We start from the raw sequence: 25,777 nt of genomic DNA, 5'->3' as shown, positions 1-25,777 counted from the left end.
CCACTAAGGGCAATTTGGTTTTTTCATCATTTTGTTAATAGATATGTCCATTGGGGATATTTTTGTATTTTTATATTTTATATATTTTTTCTTTTTGGTTAATTAAAGGGGTAAAATGGGGATCCCTTAAGAGTCGTTGAGACTCTCCCCAATGACTCCTTTGGGAGCTTCCCTTGGTCCCTCTCGTGATGTATTTAAAGGTGACTTCTCCCCTACTGCTATTTCAAGTTCTCTTCTCTCTTGTGTGTTTTTGGTGTTTGTCCTTTGTGGCATATTGTATCTTGTCCATTAGAGACATTGTGTTTATGTGATTGTGTCATCTTGTAGTCACTTTGTGACATTGTTTTTGACACTTGAATTTCCTTACAAGGATATAAGGCACTAAAAAAGTCATGAACACTCATGTCCCCTTGCTTTGGCTGTTTTAATTTTTTCTTACAAGTAATAGTCTTGCAAGACCTTTTTGAGTGTACATGTCTTTCATGAACAACCAAGCCTCGTGTCTCGGATCAAGCCTTCAGAATGGGTTATGTGCAGTGCGGAGCTCTACTGAGTGAAAAATGCATCGAGTATAGGAATGTGTGGTATGTGTTGGCTTGATCGGTGATGTGCGGTGTAGCATGTCATGCGATAGGCACCGATATCGTCGTTGGTGCAACGATGTGTGGCGGCGCAAACGTGGAGCATTGTTTGGTTAAACTATACTAGCAGATCAGAGGATGTTGCTTTTGAGGATTTGGTTAAGGATCTTTCGACTTGGATGAGTTTCCCACACATAACGTTTTGATGCACAGGGGTGCGTGTGGGTTAGGGATAATTCTCCCAGGGATCACCTTAGGTGGTTTATGGTGACTCCGGGTTAGGCGAGTGAATGCCTAGGAGCCGACAAACGAGTTTGAGTGGTGCTCTTCGCTATGACACAATCATAACTGATCTTTGGACTGAGAGTCACAAGGCCTTATCCCTTCTGCGGCGAGGTTGTGCTTGGGCGTGTCCATGGAGTTGCGATACGCTCCATGGTCTGTGAGGTTAAAACATCCATGCGTTTATAGTCGGTATGAGACGACTATGCATGTAAGTGGTATGGACCAAGTAGAATACACATTTGTTGATGCGCTTGATCAGCTTTCGCTAGGCAGCTATGCACGAGGTGGTGCGCAAGGCCAATAAAATGATTCATCACATGAAAAAGTGTTGGTGTGTGGCCTTTGACCGTTAGGCTGGCCAGACAGGGCACTCTGGCTCGTTGTGGGTTTGCAAAAAATTCTATGCTCGTGACACCTCATTTGCCTTTTTGAATTTGAAAATATTGACACAAATTTTAATTTCAACATTATTCATGAGCCATGCAAGAATCTTAACATGGTTGCTCTCCCAATCTTCTACTTTTGATTGATGATCTTCAATAACTTTGGTTCGAGCATCTCCCTCTAGAGCCTTTTCTTGACCTCTGTCTAGGTTCGGGAATAGTGCCCATTACATATCTCCAAGGCTTCTTTCTTTTGAAATTATTCTCTATAGTGGATGCCCACATCATGAAGTTGGTACCATTGAACTTGAAGGAGAGAGCTATCTTGGAATCATGCTAGAGAGAGAGAGAGAGAGAGAGAGAGAGAGAGAGAGAGAGAGAGAGAGAGAGAGAGAGAGAGAGAGAGAGAGGTAAATGTGGAAGAACACATCCACTTGAGTCCCAACAAACACCATGAACATACGAACACATGAACACTTTTGGATGCTTTCTTATGAACACAAACACGTGATAGTCACTCTCGACAAGTCCAAGAGCACTATGACTCTGATACCATATAATGAAATAAGCGGAAGATACAAACAAGAGCCACTAAGGGTATACAAAAGCACAAACACAGTGCACAGTCACAAGTCTACTAGGGACAATATAAAGAGCCAACAAGGGCTTAATACAAAAACTAGTCTTTATTGATAATATGCTTAGCAAAAAGCATAAAACACAAAGAGATTAAAGGCAAGAAGCCTTGGGAGGTCCCGTAGAGTCGTTGGGAGCTCCCAATAACTCTATGGTTAATGACCATAGCACCCCTAAAACAAAAAGAGAAGTACAAAAATATAAAAAAAACAAAAAATAAGTACAAAACTGTCCCTATAGGGTAGACCTAATTATAAAAGGTAAAAAGACTAAAATGCTCCTTTTGGGAATTACCTATTACAGCATATATATACACATACTTTAATGGCATGATCTTAGGCACCTGCGTGTGTTCCAAGATATATATTTTAGCAGCATTAGCTGGATAAAAGCTAGAAAGAGGTACTGGATGAAAAGGAGGAGGCATATTGGTGACTAATTGACAAGAAGGTCAAGTAGGGAGTGCAACATTATTTTCAGCATCATTTCAAGGGGCTATCTGCTCTTGTGTGGGTGATGAATGTGCCATTTTGTCTCCAATGGCAATAATTTTAAATTTCGGAGAACATTGCTGACCTCTAATGTACAATATGTGACAAGGTTCCCTTGGAAACAGCAATCTCCAAGTGCCAAGAAATGAAGAAATGGCTCAAATAGTGGACGAATAAGCGACTAGTCGAAATGTAACAGGCAGTATAAGTGCACCAACTTACTATTGAAAGTACTGGTTCAAGCAATCACTTCTTGTTAATGATATGAAACTGATTAGAATTTCTCCTTATCCACCAAATAACTCTTAGTTTATCATTATTTCCTTTCGGTCCTAGAAACATGATGGAAAAGTTTAAGGATAAGAATGTAAAGTTGATTCAAGATGTAAAGCATGTGGCATATGAAGGCATGGCAATGATGTCAGCTACAGTTACAATGAGATTGCCAAGGAAATTCATCCTCAGCAACATTTTGCTGGCCCAATGTTGGATGCCATACTGGATCTCCTTGATCTGTATCGTTCTCTCACTTCATGTTTACTGATTATTCAGATGCTCTGCTCATTCAAGTCTTCTATCCCTAGCAAAAATCAACGTACCATACCTGTTTTTGCAGAGTTAGTTCCCATGTTCCTTGCATCTAGTGGCTCTTGAAATGGTATTCTTTTTTTTCCTGTTATCCGATGATCATTCGTTGTTTTCATGTCTTTTGATCATTCAAAGGAGATGTTAAAATATCAGACTCCTACAAGGTTCCGTCATTCTTCGTCGGCATTTTATTTCTTTAATAGATGAAACTGCTATTCCAAACTGTGAAGCTGTATAGGTTGACTATTTATGAAAAATGTGGATGATTCTAACCAAGAGATTTAAGTATATTAATGGACATTTTCCCTCTTTCTCAGCTAAGCCAAGCCATATGATTTGCTAGTTTTTGCACGGAACTGATCACATGGTTGGTTGAACTTTGTTTCTCAGACGACTCAGAGAAGTAGCATTTTGAGCATACCAGAAAGATTACTTCAACAATTTTTTATAATTGGCTTTTTGTTTTGGTTTTTAGACGATACCCATCCAAATTACGTTATTGAAATGTCAATATTTTATGTTCATTTCATTGAGATGAGATCAGCAATGCAAACTAAAAAGAGTAACTTGTGTGTTCTGATTTTGTATACCTGTCCTCTTTTCTCTCAGATGCTCATAGAGAAGCTAGGAAAGCATTCCTTGCATTTTCATGCAGTGAGGGAAAGAATCTTGAGGAAACAGAGTCTCTTGAGTCTGATTCCAAAGGTGAAGTCGAAAAGCTTATCAATGCTAGCAGACATGCTTCGGAGAGGATGCCTGTAAGTAATTAACAAAATGAAATAGGAAGCACACATTTATCTATGAAACATTATCATATTTTTTCACATAGCAGTGTCATTTGTTATTGAATAAGACATGTAATTTGGCTGATGTTTTTCTAACACTAACTGGCATTTTTGCACGCCTACCATTTTTATTCAGTTTTCTATTTACTAGGTGAATCACTTGGCAATTTGCTGGGTCTTGGCATTTGACAAGCATGTTGTTGGGGCTTGCATCACTATCGAGAATGCAATTGTTAATATTTGTGCTTGAATACCGATATATTTATCTGTCAAATCCTAAAATAAGGTTCAGTATATGTCACAAAATGGGTATTTAGTTTCACAAGAGCTACACTTTCTGTTTATAGCTGATAATGGAGCTATTTAGTTGACATCATATTCTATACACTCTAGATGCGTTAATGTAGGCTAGGGATCATTACAAAGTGATATTATTACTTTTCATCAATTTGATCAAGATTGCTGATAAGATATTATTTACACAACAGGAATTTAAAGAGAATGTTGAAATAATTCAACTTAGCTTGTATCTAAGTTTAGCACGGATAAACATCATTGCAAAAAGGTACTGTGTACACTATCAAAATTGTTTACAAAAAAAAACTCTATGATGCTCACTAGAAAAAAAGAAGAAAAAGCTCACAGACAAAATTGATGAGAAACGTACACAGAAATATATACATGTTCATAGAGTCAATTTTTTGATTCCCCAAGCTTTGCATTTTAGTCCTTACATTAAAGAGAGGTGAAATGGCTAATGCATTATAAAGTGCTGATATTGTGAAACTTAAATGTAGAAGACAATGTTGTAAATATCAAACATGTTGGAATGGTCTACGATATGGATTTTGTGAAATGAGTACCTTGGTCATGCCTTAGGACAATAGTCGGAATTGTTGTATTTGTCATGTATAATATTGAACATAGTTGAGTTAGTGTGCCATTTAGGTATTCTTTATTTTTTGAAGGGTATTTATGTCTTTATTGTAATCTTTGTTATGTAGCCTCTAATAAAGAGGGTTGACTTCCATGTATCTAGTTATGCTCTTATCAATAAAACTAGAGTTCAGCCCTCCACTCTGGTTTTCCTTTTGTATTCATCTTTCTTTCACAGCAGCCTGTTGAAGATGGTACCAGGGCTAAGTTCAAGGGTGGTTGAAGGGTGATAGAGAGCTGAAACTTGGGCTAGAGGGGGAATCATACCCAGTCTGGCATCGGAAACGCAATACTGCTCGCTTCCGAAACTTCATGGGAATCTCGATTCCCCACGCTTCTTCTATGCTTCCCACACACATGGTCTATGCTTCCCACACACATGGTATATGCTTTCTATATGCTTTTTTCACATTTCTTTTCAAGTTTTTCATGTATTTTCTCTCACGCTTCCACTCACTTCCCATGTATTTTCTAGAATCGGTAACCATCATTGTTAGATTTTAACAAAAAATTAACTCTTACTGAAAAAATCATGAATTATAAAAATGATCAATTTTATTTTAGTTTTTATTTGTTTCTTGTTCGATTCGTATTCAGTTACCATAATGCTTCATTTTTTATTCATATTTCGCTTTAAAATTAATACTTCACTTCTCACATCCTATAAATTTTAAAATGCCTCGCTTCTCGCTTCTGCTTCCCGTATCGTTTCCCGCTTCCGCTTCCTAGTTTGGCAACCTTGGTCTGGCATTAGGGCTTTAGCTGATGTCACCCATGCTGATGATGAATGGGCAGAAGTGAGTTGTTTTCACTTTGGGTTAATTTGCTGTTGAAAAATCACTAAAAAATAGGTTTTTCGAAACAAATCCCACCTGATTTGCTGCGGTGTAGGAGTTTCAATTTTTCTTTATTTCAGGTCTGTTTTTGAAAAACAGGGCCTGATTTGGAGATTTTCAGTTTCTGGTGTTCCGGTTTGGGCATTTGGTACCATATAGCTGGTTTTCAGTATAGAAACACAATAGAAGTAGTGGTTTGGCTTTTCAAGCTGTGTTTTTTGGAGATTTTGAAGGGGACAAGGTGGCTGTAGTCTGTTTCTGGTGTGAGCAGCTTAAATATGGACTTCTATTTGAGATAAATGTGCTGTCTTAGTGTTTGATTTGAAGTTTGAGGCATATAAAGCCACTCATTAGCAACTATTTGACTGTTTGTGAGCTATTCTGTGAATGGTGTTTGTACAAACAGTGTCCTTTTAGAGGACTATTGTATGTCTTCAACCCATTAGTAATCATGGATCTTTTGTGCCTTTTTTTGGGTTTGTTGTGTAAAAACCCTGACTCATCCCCATTGAAAAGTGAAATACATATATATATATATATATATATATATATATTTAAAAACAATTGTGGAAAGAATCCCCGAGACCCAGGGCCTTACATATACAACAGATTCCAAACCATAAGGGATCTTACACTAATTATCAACCGAACCAAATACCTTTATTCATTAGTAATTAAAGTTTGAGAACAATAAACAAATAAATATTAAATAAGCTAAATAGAGCCACTCTATCTCAAAGTAAAATATCAAAGCAGTTACGCAGTCCTCGTAGCTCGTCTCATCACTGGGCTTCAGAGGCTGTGAAAAACATAATGAATACGGTGTCAGAATCATAGATCCTGAGTACGAATTCTTCTAATGAATCAAATAAGCAAGAATAACGTAAATCAAATTCATGCAACATTTTTAGAGGAATACAAGTACAACAAATTTCACTATTCAAATAACCATTCATGCATTAGTGAACAATCTCTCACTTTCTCTCCTTAATAATATTCGTTTTTGCCTTTTGGCATTCACCCCTAGTGGGTTTGTGTAATTTGCACATTAAGTGCTTGTGTTATTCGGTTCATTATTGAACCTTTTGTCTTTGCGCATATCTCATTACAGTAGTTACTCTTTTCAATAAAACTGTAGAATTCAACCTTTTACACTGATTTTCCTTTTGTTTTCATCTTTCTTTCATTGCAGCCTGTTGACGAGATTTATCATACCATGCGATGTTGTAGGATATGCTACCAAGAGAATAAAAAGATTGAAGAAATGAAAAAATAAAAATAAAAAATTAGTAAAAAAATTAGAAACAATTATAAATGAATAAAAAAGTACAAGCACTAAAACAAGAATATCAAGCAAACCTAAATATAAAACATGTTAAGTACATAACAACCATAGTCACAAATATCGGCGATGTATTCAAAATATCGTGATATTATCACTGCAAATTCAGCAAACTATAATATAGGTAAAATATCATGATATTTTGACAATATCACCAATTTGATAATATCGCGATATTCTCTGGATATTATCATGATATTATCAATTAGTTTTACTGCTTTTCTTCTTTCTTTTACATTTTAAATATGCTTTTCTTCTTTCTTTTACATTTTTTGCGTATCTCTTTTATTATTTATGTATTTTTTGTCTAAACATGATATTTTCTTACTTATTTTTTATATTTTATAAGCCCCAATATTTTCCCAAGATTTTTCACCGAACATATAATATTGCGAGAAATAGCCTCACCGAGATGCAACCGATATCAGTATGAGACTATGGTAACAACTAACAAAACAAGATAATAGCATAGTCATCAACTTAAGAAAGCATCAAGCTAATAGCAAAAAGAAAAGGACAAATAATCCTTCAATTCTACCTAGTTTGACCAATGGATCTTCTTCTAAATCATCCCTTCCTCCTCTTGCCCAAGTCGTGCATAGCGGTTCCCTTCTTCAAGTTTGTGCCAAGCTCTAGTTAACAATTCTTGACGATGCAAGGAAGGACTTCTGGAGGAAACTGTAGCCCCAAGTGATTCTTCTTAGTTCAGAGGCTGCGTACTCTCTTCTTATTAATATGAGAATCTGCAATGGTGTGTCACAAAAACTCAACCCTACTTTTAATGATTTGAGGCCATAAAGGTTAAGGTTAATGACTTGAGTTTGGGGGCTTTTTTTTTCTTTCCCTGACTTGTGGAGGCCCCATAAGGCACTGACTACAACCAATACCCTAGCCTAACTATTTTCTGGCTTGGTCTTCAAGATCTGGGCTGCGCACGACTCTTACCGCGTCGGTTACCTAACAACCCAACAGTTACCTGGCCCCATATTCACCCGTATATATCATACACCACATGCATTTGCACATAAACCATATACCATATACCTGGTCTGACTCTTTTGGAATTTGTGCAACTATGCAGTCCAAGTCGTTTGCACATAGGTTGGAAATGCATGTGATTTGAAAATATCCATTTAGATATATTATGATCTTATCTAGCTCATGGTTAGAAAACTGGCATTGGATGCATCCGAACCAAAGGGAGTGACAGTATACCTTACATGGGCGAGGCCTTCTGAGGCTACAAAAATTAGCATTCTGTGGATTTTTCACCGATCTAATTGGAACTGGGTTTAGACCCTCTTTCACCACCAGATATTCATGAATAAGACCAACATGCTTGAGGGGCATATGTATTGGCTCTTGCACGACTTTGAGGAAAATGCCCATGATCTTGCCATAAATGGTGGTTGTTTGTATGTTTATCAGAAGACTAAGTACTCATGGTTAGATTTGGACTTCCAGCCAGAAGACCCTTTCTTGCCATTCGCTGGATATACTTGTATGAGCCATCATCTCTTTTCTACCTGCCATCAGAAGTGCTGGTTCCAGTGGTTCCCAGTGCCTCAGACATTTACAGCTTCTTTGGTGACTTCTTGATGATTTTTTGGCTGTGGACCATCCCAGATGTTCCCTTCTGCTATATCTCCTGTAGTTTTTCCGAGACTGCCAGCTTGTGCATTCATTGCAATTACTGGACCTTCAGCATCTGCCTTATGTACAGCGGGGGTCATAGGCTCTCTTTGTTCCCTAGCTTCCAAAGCTTGAGATCCAGTAGCTGGTGCAGATGTTTCAAGCTGTGACATGTCATAATTCCTTAGGTTCTTGATTTGGTGAGACAATATACCTGCTTTAAAACCTCTCTATCCAAATCCATTTTATGTTTCTGATGATTCTTGTATGATGTCACCACAGTTTGGGTTCTTCTATGTTCTTGTGTATGCAAAAAGATTAGACCTGTGGAACAAAGTCTACAAAGTTGACAGCCAACACGTGTTCATTTTTTTTTCTCCAGTTTGATTTCTACATTATTTTTCGCATAGATATTTTGTCCATGATTCTTATTCTTTTATATAGTGTACGTAGTTTCTGTTATAACTTTAGTGTTATCCGTTCCATACCAAATTCATTGCACCATGTTTCAACTTCAACTCTTGATTGCAGTTTGTATTTTAGTGTCCATTGCCCTTAAACATCTGTATTTTTCTTGCAGTTTTTTTTGCTGCATGCTAAGCAGGACCTACATGGTTTGGGTTATGATCCGTTTAGGCATGCTCCCGATTTTAAAGGTCAGTATACTACCAACTAATACATATTCTTTATTTTTACCATCTAATGATGAAAATGCTGCTTATTGCTGGAGTTCATTGCATACTTGTCTCTGCAAATTGTGCATGCATCAGATATTGAAGTCCATTTAAAAATAAAAGGAAATATCACTTATAATTTTATTCTATGATACACGTGTTTGTTAAATAAAGTTGACTTCTCAATGACACTTTGTACATTTCAGAAAGGAAAAGGTTGCAGATGTCTAAGCATAGCGAAGTTGGTAATAGAAAATCCATTTGTACCAGAGATAGTCTCTTTTCTTCTAACTGTAAGTTCTTTTAATCCGCTGAATTGTTGCATTTATGATGCTTGTAATTCTAAGTTATCATATTCCACTAGTTATCATTATATTTTTGGAATATTTTTTGATGTGTTTAATTATGTTTGTCAGCTGGGAGATTGGCTTCTGGTATTGGCATTGGAGTACTTGAGGAACTGGATATAGAAGATGAAGATATTTATGCTTCTGGTTAGCATCATTCTCATTTCATGTGTCTTCTGTTTTTTGTGTTTAACTGAAATGTTCCAGAAACTAGTGTAATATGCTAGTACATTGTGTAAGGTATTTTTTTGTCGTTTTGTATTATGCTAGTACTACATGTGGCATGTTGTCATTGTCATATTGGTGTGACTGACTTTTCTTAAATGCTCACACGTAGTTGTGATATGTACAATGTGGTATATGTGTAGTTATCCATTTGTGGTAAGGGCATAATGATAGTCCAGCCTGACTTGATATTGATGTGACTGGACATTCTATCAAGTTTTGGCACCTCTTTCAACTGCTGTGTAACTCCTTTCGCTCTCTTCTCTCTCTTCAATGTGGGATCCAAGTGCAGGCTGAAATAATCAATTCCTTATTATTCTCTTTTCTTTTTATTTTTTTTATCATTAAAATCTTTCTCGAACCCTTTTCCATCTCTTTCCTTTGATCTTGCATCCATCTCTCTTTTCTGATTCATTTTTATCTTTCTTTCTATCTTTTGAACATATAAATTTTAATAAGCATTTCAACTGTGAGAAGGTGAAGATCGAAGCTGGAACCATCATTTCTGTGGGAAAAAAAATCCAAGTTCCAGATATTATGATAAAGCCCCCTTATGCATGGCATATCATGATCAAAGGCAAACTCTCCGTAGTTTCTATGTTGGATTTGAGAGGTTTATGAGGTTTCACCTTTTGGGTTATTTTCATCATTTAATATTATGCTGGTATTGCAATGGATTGGTGTTGTATTGTCATGGTGGCATGACTGTAATTTGTACATGTTCAGATATAGTATGGTCCCTTATAATGGCAAAACTGTAATTCAGCCCAGCCCCTAATTTCCCTGGTAATATGTGAAGAGGACCTTCAGTTCCAGTTTTTAGGTCCGTCTTTTAGCAGTCGTGTTCTTTTTCTTCTCGCCTTGTCAATGTAGGTTTCAAGTTCACTGTTGATGCTAAGAAAACTAGGCATTGAAAGAGGGTTTGTATGTGCAAACTTGTTGGGTGACAAATGGTAGATGATAGATTTGCGCTTGCTTTAGCATATCTTTGTTGACATGACATATGCACATAATAGACTAAGCAGTGTTTTGCTGTTTGGATTGAGCATCATTATGAACAAAATATTAAATTTGGAAGATCAAAATTATTATTACAGGTGCTATATATCGTTGTTATCTTTAATAAGGTAAAAGGAGTAAAAAAAGTTTTAAAGGCTATGCAAATATGACTAGGAAGGGGCAGAATAGCTTATTTTTCCTATTTTAACTGCAAATCATTTCATTCACATAAAATTCATGCTTTGGGAATCTTTCACTTTCCTCTTCTGTCTTGTTTCTCTCTTCTTGATGGTTTGGAGGCAAATAGTTGAAATAGCATCTTAACAGTACATCTTGTTTCCCTGGCTTAATCATTTTCTTTTATACATAGATTTGAATGTTCATTCTGTGCTCTGCCTCATTAATTTCTTCCAGGATTTGATGTTGAAGAGACTCATTATGAAGAAATTGATGAGTCTTCAAGACTGATCCAGGGAAACCAGCAACCACTGTGCATGAAAGAATATGGTAGTCTGCCTGGTTTTAGAGTTGCATCAGTTTCTGACTATCATCCTGAAAGGTAAACTCATTTCTGGTTGCAATTCCAATTAAACCATTTGAATATACCCTTTCATAGCCGACAGAATGAGTTAATTTATTTCATTATAAAAAATAAAACACAAGCCTCCTTAAATAAATCATTACCTTGTCACTTATCAGATTGAAGCCTCCTGTTATCCCATCTGACTTTGAACCTCATCACAAGTTTCCTTGTCCTTTGGAGATTGAAATGTGCTCGACAGAGCCTCATCCTCCTGAGGTACCTCCTCCAGAAGACAGTGATTTACGCATTATGATTGAAGGGCTGGCTAAATTTGTTGCACGGTGTGGAAAAGCATTTGAAGATATATCTAAGGAAAAGTATAGCAATAAACCATTGTTTTGTTTTCTTAATGGAGGAAATGGCCATGACTTTTACATGAGAAAGCTTTGGGAGGAAAGAAGAAAGCATGCTGCTACAAGTCATTTTTTGGATACTAAAGCCAGTCAAGATTCATGGCATATGGCAGCAGAGAGACGTGGAAAGTTATTGGGTGAGAAACCTCTGGAAAGAAGCTTTAGGGACCCTACTTCAGCCTCGGTTTCTGTTGAAACTGTTCATTTTCATTCTGCTCTTTCGGATACATTTACAGAAGCTGCAAGTATGGTGAGCGATTCTTATTTTCCGTTTGGCTAGACTAAATTCTCAGTAGAGATGTCTTTATCTTTTTTCTCTTCCATTGTTGTCTTGAGAAAATTGACACATCAGTACATAAATCAATCTTGTAGCTTGAAGCGGCACAGTCTGCAAAGCCTTTCAAAGAAGATCCTGCAAAACAAGAAAGATTTGAACAGTTCCTCAAGGACAAGTACCAAGGTGGGCTCCGGTCGACACATTCAGGAGGAACTAGTAGTATGACAGAGACTGATCGAGCTTATGAAAGGTTGGATTTTGAGGCTGCTGCAGAAAATATGGAAAAAGGAAAATGGAGCATGAAGACCTCTGTTGTATCTCATGAGAAACTAGTCGAGTTTCCAGTGAATTTTACATCTGGTGCTTCAGACAAAGCAGATGCCTTGGTAGGTTTAAATATTACCCTACTAATCATATGTATACGTGCATTTTTAATTCATTCAGGATTAGATGTGACTGTTTGAATTTGTGTAATGAGCAGAAAATTCACCTTGAAGAGAAGGAATCAAAGAAAATTTATCCCCAGAGGATGGAATATCAATGGCGACCTTCACAAATTCTATGCAAGCGGTTTGACATTCCTGATTCATTCATTGGAAAGGTACTAGCAAGGAACTTTTGTGCAACTTCAATGCTTACAATGTTTTTTATTGCATGCAACAGCAGCAAAATCTATCTTTAGCGACCCTGGATTTTGTAGAATTTGCACATTGGAAATTTATTCCAGCTTCATTATGATGGGTTTCTTAAGAAACATGTGAATAGACTTTCTCCACATGTTTTTTAATGTTGAAAATTGATGTACTTTGGAACAACTCTTGAATACAGGTAGGTTTTACGAGTGCATAAAGTACATAGAGGATGATTATCATTATATGGGATGGGAATATCTTGATGGGATTATTTCATTACCTTATGTTTGCCCAATACATCAGCTTGCTGACGTCTTTATTAAAGCGCAACCTACTGATCAGTTTCACACTCTTGATCCCAAACTTGTGATGGCTCCTGTATCAACATCTCGAGTTTGAGAGGGGAAGTGAAAATGAGTAGTAGGGAGATGTAATTTTTCTGTTTGTTATGCACATAGTTGAAATCATGTGATAATGTGATAAATAGGCTTCTCTTACATGACTATTTATGAGATTTGTAAAGCTAATTATAAGGAAATGCCCCACCATAGCAATTTCTGTACTCACCTTTGTATTACATGTTCTTTCTGTCTTACTCTCCTTTTTATCAAGGTTTATTAGAGTATTATACTAGGAGGATTATAAAAATAAACAATTATATATATCTATTTATTTATATGAGAGAGAGGCTCCTTCTCACAAATTAGAGATGGATCAATTAGTTCCAATGTTGTAGGTGTTTCATCCTTCATCTGAACCTGCAATGTCTTTATTATTGCTTGTCATGTATAAAACTTGCTTACAATTGAAAAAAGTGAATTTTTAATTTAGAAATTTTGGTGCAATATAAGCTGTTGATTTTTGTACTCTTTTAAAAATGTCTAACTATAGATGATCTCTAATCAAGCATGCTTCCTTATCAAATTAAAACTATAGATATTACAATTGTAGGGTCTGATTTACAAAAATATTTGGTCCATTCCTAAACTTGTTAGGAGGGATCTTTGAAGTGAAACAAGAAGTGCACAATCACAATGCCAACAAAGGGCTACACAAGTGCACAATCACAATATAGTCTCTAATGGACCGAATACCATCTCACAAAATAGATAACAAACTTCACAAGAACACAATGTTAAATAAATGTTTTTTGTATTCATACAAATATGCTCAAAAAGCATACTTAAATACTTTACAAGAGGCTCTATATATAGAGCATAACATACAACAAAAAGGACTGAGAAGGGAGGCAGTCCAACGACTGGTTGCTTCCCAGCAGTCCAAAAATAGTTTAAATAAAAAACAAAAAGAAATAAAAAAACAAAATGGACAATGCAGTTCCTATTGGATTGTGTTTATTACAATATACATAATGACCAAAATACCCCTGATATTATATATATATATATATTTATACAATATATGTATATCAGGTGTATATATACTTATACAATGTATTTTAACATTCACTCAAACTTACTATAACGCCCCAAAATTTTAAACTTGTAGACCTTTGAAAATACTAGAAAACCTTTTATTTTCAAAGTTTTTATTTTAAAGAATCAGCGGAAACAATTTTTTTGAAAAGAAAGGCAAGTTGACAACTTTGGGCGCGTTAGCATAAAAAACCATCATCATCAACAAAAGCAATTTAGTAAGACAATATTAAAGATAAACTTTCAGTTTATACAAAACTAGGGTTTCCCCTTAGACAAAAACCCAAAACTAAAACAGGTAACTAGGACGCAAACTGTAAATAGAAAGAGTGAGATCTCGAGCCATCTCACATCTCGCCATCAGTCGTATGATAAACTTAATCGTCATCTGCGCCCATAAAAACTGGTAGGTGCACAAGTAATACAATATAGAACAAAATTAAGCAATTCATGTTATTCTAACATGATAAGTAATTTTAATAAGCAATAAGCTATAATTAGCATGAGCAGTTGATCACGCAGACAATAAGCTATCTCTAACATGAGCAATTTATTATGGAAGCAAATAGACAGTTAACTAACACAAGATAAGCAATTAATTAACACAAAAGGCTCGATCAACAAATATTGTGAATAAGATAACTTTGTTTCTATATTAATTGGCTTGTGGGTACGCACAAACGTGAAACGTAGAAACAATTGAGACTGATCCGGGGATTTATTATATCATGTATTTTTGATACCCCTGATAGCTAGTTGAGTCTGCTCTTAAGGGGACGGTCGGTGACCAAGAGAGGATTCTCCAAAGGCATTCGTGGCAACAGATGCATCCTACTGCAAAAGTCCATGGGATCTACCACCTAAAATAATTTCTGGTAGTCCCGTCCCCTAACTCCGATGACTTGGGACACCGAGTCATTTGCTCGAGGGGTGGTTGTTAACAACCTATTTATCAAAGTTTTTGTACCAATCTATCCTCTCCCTTGACAGAAACAAAAGGCGATTGGGTGCGTCAGGTTTTACTTAACTGACGACCTATTCTATATGCTCTGGTCTTTTAGACTCACTCGAGCATCTTGCCTGTGAAGGCGATCATCACCATTTATGTGATTTCAACAAAGTGCCTATTGCACGTTTCGAGGTTACTGCAAAGTTCTCATCCTACTCATCGTAGTACAAACATGCCGTACCTGTCTAAAAGTATGACTACAATGAGAGAGGTATGAGTTTCTCAAAAGAAAACCCAACACAAAGTTTCACAAAGACATGATGTAAATAACTCATTTTGGCATGTTTAGTCTTTTGAAGCAGCGATACAACTTGCATGATATAAGATCGCCATGGATTTGAAACACCTCTCCCAAATGCACTGACTTGGGGAAAACTAGTTGCAAATTTCGCAACTCACAACACTTTCAATTCTTTGCTTTACAAGATTGCATACTCGAGAAGCCGAAATCAGTGCAAGGAATCCTCTTCTTGAGGTTGTAGTGTTCATACGCAAATTCACGTCTTCTAGAAAAAAAGCGAAAATGGCATATGCTCTTGCGCGCCCTACAAGGTTATATTTATGTAATCACATGTATCAAAATGCAAGCCTGTGAACTTAGCGCGACAACAAGGTAAAGACAGAAGCAGTAAATGCGAAAGCAAAAACCTGTGCACTAAAGCGTGGTGGCAAAGTAAAGACAGGAACAATAAATACGAAAGCAAAAGCCTGTGGTCTATGTCACACGGACTCGACTTCAAGGTCAACGCACTCGCGTCGACATGCACCAAAAATTTTCTGGGCTACAGAATTAAAAAAAAAAATTCTTGGGGAACACCCCCCATCCTGTAAGGAAAAAAACCCTGAATCAGGCTTCACAACTCATCACCTGTCCCCTAATGGGCACAACTTTGACTGAGTCTTATATATATATATATATATATAGCCGAGTCCCCGCACCCATGTGACATAGCCGTGTCCAAAAAATTTTGAAATTGCGCCACACCCGCACCCATGTGACATAGCCTGTGGCTAAAGCGCGGCGACAAAGTAAAGACATGAACAATAAATGCGAAAGCAAAAGCCTGTGCACTAAAGTGCGGTGGCAAAGTAAAGATATAAAACAGTAAATGATAGAAAGGAAAGAGATAACGATCGCGAAACCGCGTCCTTGAGTTAAAAGCGTATATATATATATTTGTCATTTTAGTTTTAGTTGCTTAATTTTAATTCGTCCATTGTCCTTTTTGCGTAATTTTCCCCTATCTTGGGGAGTCTCGTGGTTGCGAATGCCTTCGAGTGTAAGTGACGAAGGACTCGAGCCTCAGGGCGTGAGTGGGATCTGTTCCACGAGCTGCAAAATACCAACCAGGTGAATACTTATACAGATGCTCGGAAACAAGAAGGGGGTCGAAACCCCGAATAGGATAGGGTTGCACTAGGGTCACCATAGGCAAAACCTGACCCCGAATCAATATGTGCCGAACAGGGAGAAGGAGGGGACTGAGCTCCCTCGGACGAGTGAGCTCGCTAGGCCCCTACTTGAAACATAAAGGGGGCGGGGTGGGGTCAGCCACCAGGCTTCACCCGCCCCCTCCTGCAAGCACAACGGGGCTTCGCCCTTGCCTGCCGGAAGCAAATAGGCGACAAGGGCGTCACCCCTGACTGCCGGCCGAAAAAACAGAAGATGAGAGACTAAGAGAGAGACGTTACCCGCAAGGTGAAAGGGGGCGGGGAGGGTCGTCGTTGACGAAACAAAGGGATAGCATTGGGGCTGATGACACCATGTGGCCGATAAAACAAGAGAGGGCTCAGGGGTTTGTCGGCATCGGTTGCCGGAACATGAGCAGGTGATTGAGGGAGATGGCGAGCGACATAGTGATGGGGTCGCCAGTGTCCGCAGCGAGCAAGTGACACAGGGGAGAGGGGAAGGCAAGCGGGGGAGGTGCTCGCCGGAAAGGGTGGTCGGATGAGGGGTGGGATTGTCGGCGTGGGGCTCTGGCGAACTGAAGAGGACGAAGGAGAGAGGGGACGAGAGCGAGTTGGGTGAAGAGAGCAGGGGGGAAAGACCGAAAGAGGGTTTCTCGAATGAGAAACCCTCGCCCCCTGCGTGCTTTAAATATGCACAGGGGGGTGCGCGGGTGAGGTTCTCGGGTATGGATCCAGATCTGACCAGGGTTCGATGCACGAGCCTTACATCCTACCCTTAAAATAATTTCGTTCATGAAATTTTTATTGAATTCATCGTCCAAAGTACAAGTCGTCTCATCGATCTGGTCCAAAATCTCGAACGGTCTAACAAATCTAGTTCTCAGCTTCCCCTTTTTTTCGAATCGAAAAACGCTCTTCGTTGGAGATACCTTGACAAAAACCATATCTCCAGTCGAGAATGTGAGTTCTCGACGACGTCGATCGCTGTAACTCTTTTGCCGACTCTGAGCAGTGCGGAGTCGCTCCCAAATCAATTGTACTTGCCGAGTATAGTGCTGAAGCACTATCAGTGAATCCAGTTTTCGTATGCCGACCTCGTCCCAGTAGACACATAATCAATAAGGTCTCCCGTACAACGCCTCGTAAGGGGCCATCCCAATGCTAGCGTGGTAGCTATTATTATACACGAATTTCGCCAGACTGGTATGAGAATCCCATTCTCCCTTCCAGTCCATTATTCAAGCCCGCAACATGTCCTCCAAGGTCTGAATGGTGCGTTCAGACTGCTTGTCAGTCTGAGGGTAAAAGACAATATTGAACTTTAACTTTGTGCCCAAAGCTAACTGAAGCTTCCCCCAGAACCTCGAGGTGAATCTCGGATCGGGATTAGAAATAATAGAGACCGAAACACCAGGTAGTCTCACGATCTCTCTGACATAGAGGTCTGCCAAACTGTCCAGTGACTGACTGAGACGAATAGGCAGGAAATGAGCCGATTTAGTGAGTCTATCAACGATCACCCAAATCACATCATGCTTCCTCCGTGTCCTTGGCAGACCAACAATGAAGTTCATAGTGATGTCCTCCCACTTTTATTATGGGTTTTTCATCTATTGCATTACTCCGTCGCGCTTCTAGTGCTCGATCTTAATATGCTGGCAGGTCAAACACTTCGAGACATACTCAGACACGTCTCGCTTCATTCCGCTCCACTAATATCTCCGTTGTAGGTCCTTGAACATTTTCGTGCCTCAAGGGTGGATAGTGTATCTGGACTTATGAGCCTCTGCTAGAATTTCGTCTCTCAAAACAGGGTCATCTGGGACCCAAATGTGATCCTTTAGCCAAAGGAAGTATCACCTTGCTGTGCTTGAGCTTTCAACTTTTCGTAGCACACATCGACTTTTTGCCCTGCCACGATTCTGGCAAGCAGCTCAGGTTGAACTACCAGGTTCGACAAATTGATCGAACCTTGCAATGGGGTGAACGGTTTAAGGAAATTAGATCTTCTATCATCTTCCATCCCGTGGATAACAAGTTGACAAAAAAGTGTCGACGTCTTGCAACTGAAGGCATCAACCATTAGGCTCGCCTTTTCTGAGTGGTAGGAGAGGGTGAAGTCGTAATCTTTGACGAATTCTAGCCAACGTCGCTGCTTCATGTTCTACTATTTTTGAGAGAATAGGTACTTGAGACTCTTATGATCTGTAAAGGCCTAGAATTGTTCTCCGTATAAGTAATGTCGCCATTATCTTCAACGCGAAAACTACCGCAGCTAACTCCAAATCATGAGTTGGATAATTCTTTTCATGAATCTTGAGTTAATGCGAGTCTTACGCAATTACTTTTTCGTTCTGCATTAGTACACCACTTAAGCCTGACCCTGAGGCGTCGGTGTAGATCACGAACCCGCCTTGACCTGAAGGTAAGGCCAAAATAGTAGTGGTAAGTTGCTCCTTCAGCATTTGGAGACTACCCTCACACTTATCGTCCCATACGAACTTGGCATTTTTCTTCAACAACTTAGTCATAGGTAGAGCGATCTTGGAAAAGTCCTAGATAAACCTTCGTTAATATCTAGCTAGTCTAAGAAAACTCCTGATGTCATGAACGTTCCTCGGTTGCTGCCAATTCAGTACAACCTCTACCTTTGCAAGATCCACAAACACTCCTTCGTTGGAAATAACGTGTCCCAAAAACATAACCTCCTCGAGCCAAAACTCGCATTTGGAAAACTTGGCGAAAAAGCGTTCATTTCGCAAGGTTTCTAAGACGATGCTCAAGTGTTCACGATGTTGCTCCCGACTTTTTGAATATACCAGGATGTTATCAATGAACACGATCACGAAGATGTCCAAATATGGCTTGAACACCCTATTTATTAGGTCCATGAACGCTGCAGGGGCGTTGGTGAGTCCGAAGGGCATGACGGTAAACTCATAATTCCATATCAGGTCTGAAAGGCCGTCTTGGAGATATCTCCCTTAATCCTGAGTTGATGGTACCTAGATCAAAGGTCGATCTTCGAAAAGATTTTGGCCTTCTGCAACTGGTCGAACAGATCCTCGATGAGCGAGAACGGGTACTTATTCTTTATTATGGCCTGGTTGAGCATTCAATAGTCGATGCACAACTACAATGATCCGTCTTTCTTTTTCACGAACAAAACAGGATCTCCTCAGGGTGAAACACTAAGACGAATAAATCTTTGATCCAACAGTTCCTGTAATTGCTTTTTGAGCTCCTTGAGCTTGACTGACGCCATTCGGTATGGTGCTTTTGAGATCGGTGCGATGCCCAATAGTAATTCAATGTTGAATTCTACCTCACGAGGCGGGGGGAGTCTCGACAACTCTTCCCCGAACACATTCGGAAAATCACAAACCACATCTAGATCTTTGATATGAATAGGCCTCAAATCAGATTGGACGACACTAACCAGGAAGGCAGTGCATCCCTTACGCAAGTAGTCCTGCGCCTTCAGCGATGAGATCAACCGGCTCGCACGGACAGGCTTTGGGAACCCTGAATTTCACTTTCAGAAAACCTGGTGGAAACAAAACAATTTTGCTATCTCGTCTAAAGACCTTGGCGTGATATCTTTGCAACCAATCCATGCCTAAGATAACATCAAATTTCGTTATATCAAGCAGGATGACACAGGTTGGCAAATGCCGGTTTGCGAGGACTACGTCCAAATCTGGTACGTAGGTAGCACAAATCGTGTTTTTTCGAATCAGTTGTACATGTCTAGGGCATTGCTCATGTTTTTTACAGGTAAATGCAGTTATTCAACAAAATTTTACATAAATAAATGAATGCGTGACACCACAATAAAAAAGTACGAAGGCTGCTTGGTTAGCAACCATGGTTGTACCTTGCACGAGCTCCCCTTTTGTCAATTGCTCGACCGTGGCGGCGTAAACTCGCCCTGGTGCCTTCTTCTGTCCTCTAGACTACAATTGTTGTTGTTGTTGTCGCTGCTGCTGAGGTGGTCGAGGGAGCTAGGGCACACCGCCCTTCCGCCTGAGGTTGTCGGCCTCCTTTTTGCGGCACTCACGAATATAGTGGCCCATCTTACCATAATACAGGCAACCACCTGTGTCCTATGTCACAGGGACTCGGCAAAACATATGCTGCACCCGCGTCGACACGATGCGGGTGCGGCACCGGGTGCGCTCAACACGACCCTGGGTGCGGTCAACGCACCCAGGGTCATTTTTGTCCACGATTTGGGCGTAAAAAATTTTTTTTTTCCCCGATGAAAAGGAGGATTAGGGCCGAGCCCCCTCGCTCTCTTGTTGGGTTGGCAGGGGAGGGGCTGAGCCCCCCCTTCTCCCTGTGTTTTCGAATTGATTTGAAAATTGCAATGTATTTTTTTTTGTGTTTTCAGGATAAAAATGACGGACAAATGGAAAGGACTTGCGTCATCCTCATCCCAACATGCGAGTTCTGCTGCTAGTTTTGCTGATAGTTGTAGTGGGATTGATGATGTGAGGCCACTATGGGTACATGTAGATAAACTCGCAAAAACTGGAGAAGGAGGTGGTGGAAACAAGAGATTTCGATGCAAGCTCTGCGAAAGAGATTTTGTTGGGTCTTACACAAGAGTGAAGGCTCATTTGTTGAAGATACCAGGACATGGCATTTCAGCTTGCAGAAAAGTTGATGAGGCAATGCGAAGACAATACAAGAAAATACAAGAAGAATATGAGAAGAGAAAGGCAATGGCCGATTCTTCTGCAGTCAATGTGCCATTTGCAAGCCACCAAGAAGATGCTGAAAAAAAAAGAAAAGTCAATGTAGGAGGTAGAGGAACGATACAAGCAGCATTCAATACATATGGAAGAGAAGAATTGGATAGAAAAGTTGAGAGGTATTTTTATTCTGGTTCACTCCCATTTAATGCGGCTAGAAATCCTTATTGGAAGGATTTAGTAACATCCTTGGCAAATTGTAATTTGAGTGGTTATGTGCCTCCAAGTTCAGAAAAAATACGAACCACACTTCTTGGAGAAGAGAGGGCAAATGTGGAGAGGTTGCTAGAAATTAAAAAATATTCATGGGAGCAAAATGGAGTTTCCATTGTGTCTGATGGATGGACAGATATTCAAAGGCGTCCATTAATCAATTTTATTGCTTGTTCGCTTAGTGGCCCAATATTCTTGAAAGCAGTTGATGCATCTGGGGAATATAAAAATGCAGAGTATTTGAAGGGATTGTTTATAGAAGTGATAAAAGAAGTGGGTGATCAGAAAGTGGTACAAATTATTACAGACAACGCTCCAGTTTGTAAAAGTGCAGCGTTGAGTTTGGAGAGTGAGTACCCTCATATTTTTTGGACTCCCTGTGTAGCACACAACTTAAATCTAGCCCTAAAGAGCATATGCAACCCCAAAGAAGAAGAAAATTCACAAGCATATGCTTTATGTTCATGGATTGAAGATTTAGAAAGAAATGTCAAAAGCATTAAGAATTTTGTTGTTAACCACCATCGTGCTAATGCTATATTTAATAGGCATTCTGATTTGAAATTGTTGAAGGTCGCTGAAACACGTTTTGCGTCCATCATTGTGATGATGAAGAGGATTAAAAGAGTGAAGAATGCTTTGATTAACATGGTGACTGATGAAAATTGGTCATTCTATCGTGTTGATGATGATATGAAGGCTCAAGAAATTAAGAAATTCATTCTTGATGATGAGTTTTGGGACAGAGTGGTATACTTCCTTCAATTTACGCAACCTATTTGGAAAATGTTAAGAGAAGTTGATAAGGATGAGCCCATGCTTCACAGAGTTTATGAAATGTGGGATAATATGATTGAAAAAATACAAACTATAATTTTCATGCATGAAGGAAAAAATCCTGCATTGGATGATTCAGATTTTTTTAATCATATTCATTCAATTTTAGTCAGAAGATGGGATAAGAGCAACACTCATTTGCATTGCATGACACATTCTCTTAATCCAAAATATTATGCAAATAAGTGGCTTGCTGGTGGTATTTGTCGTGTCCCTGCAAATTTAGACCCAGAGCTATCAAGACATAGAAATATGTGTATGACAAGACTTTTTCCAGAAGCATATCTTCTACATCAAGTCACACAAGAGTTTGGAAAATTTTCATCTTCGAGATTATATGCACCAGCATTATTCGCGAGAGAAGAAGATAATATAGATCCTATCACATGGTGGTCAACATTTGGATCAGAAACACCTCTTCTGCAATGTCTTGCATTAAGATTGCTATCGCAGCCTGCTAGTTCATCTTGTTGTGAATGAAATTGGAGCACATATTTTCAAATCCACAACATGAAGAGAAACAAACTCACCAGCAAGCGTGCAGAGGATTTAGTATATGTTCATTCAAATCTTTGATTACTTTCGCGAAGTAATGATGAATACAGATACTAATTTGCTCTTTTAGTTATTTGATTATTTCTTAGTTTTCATTTAAATATACTTGTATTGTATTTATCATTTTCAAATTGGGTTTATAATGCAGACAAGGAACATCCAAATTTTGGGATGTAAACCCAGAAGAGTGTGACTTCGAGGGAGAACATGAATTCAACGTAACAAACATGGATTTAGCTGAGCCCAGTATTCCTTCTAATGATGCATTTGATGATGAAGAAGAAAATTATTAGCATCAATTACTTCATCAGGATATACTTTGGTATGTAATTTAGTTCTTTTATGCAATACTTATTTGATTGATATTTAGGTCGATTTATGTAATTGCTTTACTTATTTGATTGATAATTTGATATTTAGGTTGATATATTGCATGCATGATGAATCATATTATGAGTTTATGACAATGTTTACTGTTAAATGTTAAACTGTTAAAACTTCAAAATCATATATATATATATATATATATATATATATAATTTTTTTTTTACATTTTTGCCCCTGCCGCACCCCCGCACTTGGGTTTTTTGGAAGTGCCAAATCCCCGCACCCGCACCCGCACCCATGTGACATAGCTTAAAGGCAAGTTGTAAACCAGGGATGTGAATGTGTCTTATTCATGTAAACCACATATTATGCTGAGTTAAAAATGTTAATACCTGGCTGTTTTCTTATGCATAAGTCTACCTGGTATTGAAGTGTGTCTACATGTGAATGGTTACATGAGTGTTCACATAGTTATTTTCAGTGGGTATTGCAGGAAAGCATGCATACAAATACTAAATGAAATCATGCATTTGACATGAATATGCGAATCAAATCAATGGCATGCTTATGAATATTTCTATGGCATACACATGATACATGTTTGCATTTCTGAATGTGCATATAAATTTACAGAATGTGTGGTGTGCATGTATTTTGGTTCCTGAGACAGGTCAAGATTTGGAATTATGTATATGCTTTGACTCGATGTTGATGTGCTTAAGCATCATACTATATGAAGTTTGTTTCAAATGCATGTGCATACATGCATTGTTGTGTGTTTCAGATGTACATAAATGCATGAGTTGTTCACTTGTCCCAATTGAGATGATTCATAAGTGAATGCATGCATGTGGAATAATTTCGTAAAGGTACATGCACATGAATGGCGAACACATGCATATGAATGTTACATATGCACAAGGTTAAATTGACATATAAATATGCATTTCGAAGCATGTTGACATCATTGCATACATTGCAAGTTATGGTTTTTGCGTATGATGCATCGATGGTCTAAATGAATCATCACAGGCCTGGAGAGCCTTGAGCTTTGGTTTGATCTTTCTTTAATTGTTTAAATGCATCATAAAAATCATATTTATTTTTATTGCACTATATTGCATTGTTCTGGTTGTCCTCACGGACGGGAATCTCGTGATGGTTCTCGCAGGAATGGATGCGAGATTTTGCCTTTACTTTTGCATACTGAATTACAAACCTCAATAATTGGCTTTTAATAAGAGATAATAATTAAAAACAGTGTAATATACGTTCTGGGATCTCCCTTCTGGAGAATGGAGATCCTAGAGATTCGGTCTTTGGGAGACTGTCAGGATACAAAAACTCCGTGGGCTTTATTTTGTCCCCTGAACCCGATATTGAGGTTCTTTCTCTTGACCACAGTTTTAGGGAGAGTCCACCATTTGACTTGGGGGTGGTGTGTTCGACACAACTATTGTTGTGGTACCAAAGAAGTGACACTTGTGGGCGTGGGGTGTCCCTTGTGTCCTTGACATTAGATGTGGAGGTGTAATGTTTCGAAGGTGATTTGGTTGATGGCTAAGCTTGAGACCTAGTAAATAAATTACAACTTGTGTGCTAAGCTACCCTGAGAACCTAACTTGACCTCGGGGATTTTACCCGTTTGTGTATCCGCGGACAACGATAATTAAAAAGAAGAACTTAAATTGTATGCATTTAATAGGGCATGCATATGGAAATAGAAACTTTAATAAAAGATAATGAAATATTCATGCATTGCACATAAATTATGTATATTCCTGGTGAGCATTAAAACATACATATTTTACCTGTTCCCTTAATCGTTACATGATGGTGAATGCATGAAGTTTAATTTCTAATGCATGCTAAATGTCCTGCTTATTTAAATTGTGATCCATGCTATTGCTTAATGATTCTTCATGCTTAGAAATTATTCTCTGTTGCATGGATGCTTAATTGAAATTATGAAGTTGTCATAATTGCTTTCCTCTAAATGATTGCATGAAACCTAATTGTATTTGTTATGCTCACTTGTTTCATTAGAAGTAATCGTGCTCAGGATTTCGCTTCTCACACCTTACTTCTATGGTTTTGATCAGTGAAGCGACTGGTTTCTGGAACAGTTACGAGTGTCACATTCTTGTCGAACGGTTCACAAAGGGACAATGTGACTCAATTTTTCGTTATTTACTTTTATGTCATTTAAATAACTTTGATGTGTCTTGCAATTATTGCTTAAACATTCTTTCTTTCAAATAAATGAATAATGGTTTGGTTTGGTATGGATGATAAGTATAAGCTCTATTGTGGTGTGTTTGGTTATCCAATTGGGAATGAAAATCTAGAGGCCCCGGGTCTCTAGGAAGATTTCCGCAATAGTTTTAAAAAAAAAAATCGCATTTTTACGGGGTATGAGTTGGGGTCGTTACATCCTGGGTGACCCTTATGCCTTGGTCGTTAGGGTGGCAAGGGCCCTCTGCCTGCCTCTTGTTTAGGCAGGTCGACAAGGGTCGAGTCCCTACCACCTCCCTTTTTCTTCTTCTTGGTAGGTTGGCAAGGGTTGAGCCCTTGCCACCTCCCTGAGTTCGAGAACGACGGCAGGGGTCGAGCCCTGTCGTTGTCTCCCTTTTTTTTTCTCGTTGGGT

The 25,777-nt window shown here is 38.6% G+C and overlaps 1 protein-coding gene across 4 annotated transcripts in view; it reads left to right on the top strand.

Moving 5' to 3' along the window:
• Positions 1–25,777, top strand: part of TGH (SWAP (Suppressor-of-White-APricot)/surp domain-containing protein) — a 114,121-nt gene that overhangs the window by 55,215 nt on the left and 33,129 nt on the right. For all 4 annotated transcript variants that reach the window (XM_090000519.1, XM_090000520.1, XM_090000517.1 and 1 more), the window contains 8 exons: positions 3,574–3,722; positions 9,076–9,151; positions 9,376–9,462; positions 9,586–9,663; positions 11,155–11,299; positions 11,440–11,926; positions 12,049–12,339; positions 12,435–12,554. In XM_090000519.1, coding sequence (XP_089856645.1) covers positions 3,574–3,722; positions 9,076–9,151; positions 9,376–9,462; positions 9,586–9,663; positions 11,155–11,299; positions 11,440–11,926; positions 12,049–12,339; positions 12,435–12,554 — 1,433 coding nt within the window. The remainder of the gene's footprint in view (positions 1–3,573; positions 3,723–9,075; positions 9,152–9,375; positions 9,463–9,585; positions 9,664–11,154; positions 11,300–11,439; positions 11,927–12,048; positions 12,340–12,434; positions 12,555–25,777) is intronic.

The sequence above is a fragment of the Nuphar pumila genome, chromosome 3, assembly GCF_984573655.1.
Source record: "Nuphar pumila chromosome 3, dmNupPumi1.hap1.1, whole genome shotgun sequence".
Lineage (NCBI taxonomy): Eukaryota > Viridiplantae > Streptophyta > Magnoliopsida > Nymphaeales > Nymphaeaceae > Nuphar > Nuphar pumila.
This window is presented reverse-complemented; position numbering and strand designations above follow the sequence as displayed.